A 6,744-nucleotide genomic window follows, 5' to 3' on the forward strand; every position below is an offset into this window, starting at 1 on the left:
CCAGCTTCTAAAACTTGTAGATCGTCCTTTGTATATTCAGGCTCAAAAATACAAGGTTCCGTTTCATTATTTGTCCCAGAGTAGTTGTTGTTGGCTCTCATGAAGTCTGCCATAAGCAGTAGTAGTTGTTGTCAGGAAATAAAGACCGTTGTGATGCGTCTGTGAAATGAATACGCCCCTGTATACTTAAAATGACAAAAATATGTAAATATTGCGTGTTATTATGAATGTGCCTGTTACTACATTACATAATGTGTACAGCTCTGGTAATGGGTACGTTCGCGCCCACCTGCACAAATGTACTTCAAAATGTAACAATCAAAATAAATATGACTTTTTATGCATATATAATTTGCATTAGTTTGACCATTTAAAATCAACGATAATAAAAAGGAGATGCTTGGAAATAGCATAAAAATGCCCCAAAAACTTGGAAAAACGCGATTCATAGCGTTACTTTTTGGTGTAACCATCATGAGCGTTCTGTTCAGGTATATTTATTTTATATTTTGATAAATCATCATATTTATGTATTACTAAATTTAAATAGGTATTGATCAATCTTTAAGCTGTGTGTATTTGCTTTTGACATCTTATTTATGATGATGAGTTGAAACTTTTACAACCTTGTGTTGCGCTCATGATGGCGTAACCAAACTAGATTTCATTTAATTATCTTTTTTTGAATATTTATTCCCTTTTTTACATTTAGTATATTTAAATATTCATTTATAAACATTGAATACATTTCAAATATCAATAAAATGCAATTGCCTTCATCTTATAGGGTAATGTTTAGTTACACCAAGTCATGAGCGTAATGTATAAACTATGGCAGACCTGGGCAAATTACGGCTCGCGGGCCACATGCGGCCCATTAAGATTTTCCATCCGGCCCACCGGACGTTCTACATCATTTTGTTAGACCTTTAACATCAAAACTGTAGCCACCATTATTATGTGCAGTGCTGTTTTTAAATGACCGTAAGTCTTGAACTATAGAAAGTTTTTCAATGGTTAAAATCTGCGCTTTTGGGTGTTATAGGAGTTATTACAGTAATCTACATCACAGCAGCTCAGACCAGGAACAAAGCAGAGTGGGCCGGGTTTGTTTTCAGAGCAGCCAGCCCGAAACGCATGTGTCAGGAACAGATGCGGAAGCAAATTTTTACAACAAAGTTCTGCATAAAAGTGATAATGTATCATATTGTAGGTGTTTATTACCCTTTGCATTCATATTTTGCCGTTTGATACATTTTTGTTGTAAAATATGTCTATCGAGGAGCTGCTCTGAGAAGTAAAAGATGTTCATATGTTGTTAATATTCAGTATTTTATTGTTCATAGTTAATATTGTAAATCCCACTTTCTTCATTTTCATGTACATTTTGTGTGTCCCGTTCAGTAAAAAACTGTAAAATTCTATTCCATTTTTTGAGGTGGTCTGTCGTAACCGTTTTAAAAATCTATCGGACATTATGACTTTTAGTATTAGTGTTCCTGGAAAAAAAGGGACCCAAACACACATACTGTACAACAGCTTTATACAGTTAAACGCGTATGTATCATTTAAATAACTAAAGTTTGTGATAAACACATAGTTTCATATAATTTGACAATGTTGTAAACTTAAAGTAGTTTAGATATAATTGTTGAATACCATTAAAATCAAGAGTATGATTACTAATTCTGTGTTGATATTGGAATGGCTCCGGACCCCTCTGTAGTGGAAAAGTTGGGCCCCGGAATCAAAAACGTTATATTTTGCTGTTTGTTACATTTTTGTTGTGTTTTGCTTGATTGTAAGAGATGTCTATGGAGGAGCTACTCTGAGAAGTGAAAGATGAGCGATGTTCATATGTTGTTAATATTCAGTGTTTTATTGTTCATAGTTAATACTGTAAATCCTTTCTTTATTTTCATGTACATTTTGGGTGTCCCATTCAGTAAAAAACTTTAAAATCCGTTTTTGAGGTGGTCTGTCGTAACTTTTTTAGAACTCTATCGGACATTGTGACTTTTGGTATTAGTGTTCCTGGAAAAAAAGGGACCCAAACACACATACACAGCTAATTGTGTATATATCATTTATACACACATACACATTGGCCGCCCCAGACACATTTTTCTCTCTCAATGTGGCCCCCCGAGTCAGAATATTTGCCCAAGTTTTTCCAAAATAAATCAACTCCAGTTATGGAAAAAAAATGCCAACATGGCACTGCCATATTTATTATTGAAGTCACAAAGTGCATTATTTGTTTTAACATGCCTCAAAACAGCAGCTTGGAATTTGGGACATGAGGAGGTTGAGGGGGGGCGGGGTTTAGGGGGTAGCGGGGGTGTATATTGTAGCGTCCTGGAAGAGTTAGTGCTGCAAGGGGTTCTGGGTATTTGTTCTGTTGTGTTTATGTTGTGTTGCGGTGCGGATGTTCTCCCGATATGTGCTTGTCATTCTTGTTTGGTGTGGGTTCACAGTGTGGCGAATATTTGTCACAGTGTTAAAGTTGTTTATACGGCCACCCTCAGTGTGACCTGTATGGCTGTTGACCAAGTATGCATGGCATACACTTGTGTGTGTGAAAAGCCGTATAGATATTATGTGACTGGGCCCTTAAGGTTTATTGGCGCTCTGTACTTCTCCCTACGTCTGTGTACCACTCCGTACAGCGGCGTTTTAAAAAGTCATATATTTTACTTTTTGAAACCGATACCGATCATTTTCGATATTACATTTTAAAGCATTTATCGGTCGATAATATCAGCAGTCTGATATTATCGGACATCTCTAGTTGCTTCTCTTTCTTCCCCTCCATTTTTCTGCATTCATTTGTATCTCTAGTTATCATCACGTATATGTATTGTTGCATTTGAACAACTGTATTGTTGTTCATTATCAATAGCGCTATTTCTATTGCTCCATTTGTAGTATAATAATGTTCATTGTCATTTCTGTATTATTATTTATTTCGCTAAGTGCTTCTTTGCTATCACTTTTACCATCTTATTTGTACATATCGTATTTGCTGATGTTACTCTATTGTTGTTATTGTTGTTTGCTGTAGTTGTTTTTGTCTCTCTGTCTAATCTCCCTCTTGTCCCCACAATTTCCCCCTCTGTCTTCCTTTTTTTCTCTTTCTTTTCCCTCCTGCACCAAATGATAATATAAATACATTTAATAAAGTCAAATACAAATAAGGCAACAAAGAGAAGTATCCTACACTTCTCTTTTGTAAAGTAAATGTGAACATCTACATCAACTATATGATTTGCCTGAGAAGCTGGACAGGACAAAAAAAAAAGAGAATATTTACCCAGCTCTGAACTATGGTTACAGAACCTGTATTCGTTTTGTAAAACGGTAACAGGTGTAATTAGATCCTCTTCCTTCCAAGGCTTCAAGGACAATTGTGTAAGCGAAATACGTGATGTCACCGCAAGTGACTTTGTTAGGCAGGTTTGCCCTAAACTACTACCACCATTTGAACTTGACAAATGATATAGCTGTCAATCAAAGTTGTGTGCGTGATTCCCTTTGTCACGTTTCGCAGGTGACTTTCCAAAATAGTCTTAAACAACACGCCAGCTCTTAGATAACTCCTCCATCCTGGCAGACGTGAAATAAACACAAAACATTGGTTTCTATGTAGGCTCGGCGACCTGAAAGCAGTGCTTCTCCAAAACAAAACTCATGTGAGTGGGTGGAAATAGATCACCTGTGGAACCACGCGCCACCTGCTTGTCTCAGGTGTAATAGCAGATCATGTCCACCTGAGAAGTTGTTACTGGAGTTGTCAGAGTTCTGGGGAAAAATGTCTTTCTAGAGGGCACTGTCTCTCAGGGGGATAACGCGCCACAATATGACCATAACAACATATTCCTGTACAGTCAATGATTTCTGCAGAAACGTGTCACGTGTCGTAATGGTTTTACGGCAGTCAAGCGCAAGCCCCGCCCCTTTTTTGGGTTGGCCCTGAGGTAAGCTATAAACTGTTGCACGCGCAGGTTTAAGTGACGAGACGTGCCAGGGCTCAACATCACCGGAACCAATTAAGCGCACTTTACGCACAGGACTTTTACGCACCGGACCGGACACACCAATCCAAGTAGCGCAAGACAAAAAAAAAAAAAAAAAGTCATGAAGCTTGGAGTTTTGTGTGGGAAAATGGATGAGATGTTCAAAGCTCCGGAGGGAGGGACGTTGTCGCCTCTCCCCGCCGATGAGGAGCTGGGCTCGGATGGAGACTTCGCGGCGCACAGCCCTGCTGCGAGCGGGACATCCAAGCCGTACACCAGGAGACCCAAACCGCCCTTCTCCTACATCGCCCTCATCGCCATGGCCATCCGGGACTCCCCGTCCGGCCGCCTCACTTTAGCCCAAATCAACGCGTATCTCATGAACAAGTTCCCCTTCTTCCGGGGCGGCTACACCGGCTGGAGGAACTCGGTGCGCCACAACCTGTCCCTCAACGACTGCTTCCACAAGGTGCTGCGCGACCCTTCCCGGCCGTGGGGGAAGGACAATTTCTGGATGCTCAACCCCAACAGCGAGTACACGTTCGCGGACGGCGTGTTCCGGCGCCGGCGGAAGCGCCTCAACATCCGCTTGAGTAAACAGCAGCAGCGGGAAGGCTCGGAGGACCGCGCAAGCTCGCCTAAGAAGTTCACCAGCTCCTTCACGATAGACAGCATCCTCAGCAAGCCCTTCTCCAAACACGATTTCCCACGCGTGGATCACTACAGCGGCGTGATGATGACGATGCACTATTTCCATTCACCTGCTGCCTCTTTGCTGCACGTCAAGCCGACGTATCACATGGACCCCGGGACTGCGCATGCGCCGATGTGTGGGCTCCTTTTACAAACTTTGTGAAGCTTTTTAATGGCGCTTCTTTATTCTTCATGTTGCATCATCGTAAATCATGTGCACGACTGCAAGAAGGAAACATGATTATATTTGACTTTGGTGGAGGTTTTCTTTTTGACATTTCGTTTCCCGTTTTGCTTGTGTGATGTAGCTGAAATAGGCTCCAGCACCCCCTGACAAGCGGTAGAAAATGGATGGATGGATGGATCTGTCACAATAACTGTTACTAATATTGTAAAGCTGTCGGTTTGCACTTTCTTTACAATACATGTTTGTTTCAAAATAAAACACTCTCAAGTTGTTCTGTAAAGTGTTGTTGTCAAAAATGTCACACTCATTTTTTCTGCCTAACCTACTTGTATATTTCATATGTATGCTCCTGCAGTAAAACAAACAAACAAACAAACAAACATGTTATTCAAAACACACATGTCCACTGCAGTGGACTCGTGAAGTTATAATTAAAAACAAAAGTTAAATATTCACTACAGCAACAGAATATAACAGTATTTCCATTCTTTGGGTATTTTCATGGAATCAACGTATTCAATCAATCAATCAATCAGTCAATCAATCAATTCACTAATTGGTGCGTGCCATGGGTTGGACTCCACGCATGCGCAAAAGTGTTTCCGGATAATTTTCGGCCCCATTCTTAGAAAATGACGTTGGTACCCAATCTTTGTTAATCTAATTATGGTTTTAAATCATGTTGCTAACGTTTTTACATTCACATTTGTCTGATTGCACGAGTTCAATTTAGACTAACAGACATATTGGCAGTTATTTTGTTTGCTGACTTGTGGATTTTATGGATTAAGAATTATTGTTTGTTGATGTGGTGGACTGGAACAGGAGGTAAACAAAAGTGTTGAAAAATGTTCAGAAATGGAAATGGGGTAGGATTACATCAACTATTCTCCTACAGGATGTGGAATTGTAAACAACATTGTAACTAACTATATGTACATGTTGGAAATAAACAAATACCAATTCATCGTTTTTATGAGCTGTATAGGCCTTCCCTGATTTGGTCTGTAAACCATAATCATCAAAATTATCCAAAAAATACAAAATAATAACAAAAAGATTATTGAAATATTTCACTTAGTAAATCTATATAATGTGAGAGTTTCACTTGTTGAATTAAACTATCTATCCATTTGTAAACTTTAAAATATTATCATTCATAACTGTCCCCTTTGACATATAATCTTCAAAACTTTGATAAAGTCAACTTTGAGTATCCTTTTTCTCTCTCGTTATATTCTGTTCCAGCTAAATTGACCCACTTTTCCTCATAATAACCATTTTTGTATATTATAGTAGATATTAACATTATAAAAGTTAACATGTGTCAACGAAAATATGCCAAAATGTGTTCAAATCCCGATTAGCTCGTTGTTGGTCTTAAAATGTAAACGTGCCTGCTATCAAACACCTCCAATAGCATTATGCTCTTTGACTTTCTTTCATGTCAACATTTGATGTCCATTGACATTTTCGGAGGATTTAGGGAGCTTTTGTTTAAGAGGGGACATAGGCAGGGCCTTGAGGGATTTGAATATTTCTTTTCCATAATTCATATTGGTTATAAAATACAAAAAGTTAAGGTGAAATCGGATTTGCTGTCAAATTTGCTGTTTGAACAATTTTCCTTGTGGATCATTAAAGTTTGTCTAATTCTAAAGTTAAATAAAATTGTCTGAATCAAATTAGGAATGTGTAACACAACCTGATAGAAGAAAGGTAAAACATATTAAATCTATTGGTGATCGCATTAGACAGTATTATGTTTACACGTTTCACATTTGCATACCACATACTTGTGGTGTGTTCAAGCCACCTTGATTATAGTTCGAAACAGAGGCGTCAATA

General features: G+C 38.7%; 1 protein-coding gene across 1 annotated transcript; it reads left to right on the plus strand.

The window, feature by feature from the left end:
• Nucleotides 1-4,025: 4,025 nt before the first annotated feature.
• Nucleotides 4,026-5,176, plus strand: LOC133619062 (forkhead box protein Q1-like). Its single transcript, XM_061979930.1, has one exon. It carries the CDS (start codon nucleotides 4,138-4,140, stop codon nucleotides 4,870-4,872), a length of 735 nt encoding a protein of 244 aa, XP_061835914.1. The 5' UTR covers nucleotides 4,026-4,137; the 3' UTR covers nucleotides 4,873-5,176.
• Nucleotides 5,177-6,744: the final 1,568 nt, after the last annotated feature.

This window comes from Nerophis lumbriciformis, linkage group LG19 (assembly GCF_033978685.3).
Source record: "Nerophis lumbriciformis linkage group LG19, RoL_Nlum_v2.1, whole genome shotgun sequence".
Taxonomy (NCBI): Eukaryota; Metazoa; Chordata; class Actinopteri; order Syngnathiformes; family Syngnathidae; genus Nerophis; species Nerophis lumbriciformis.

Coding starts and splice junctions, on each gene's coding strand:
- LOC133619062 (XM_061979930.1), top strand. CDS start 4,138: ATGAAGCTTGGAGTTTTGTGTGGGAAAATGGATGAGATGTTCAAAGCT.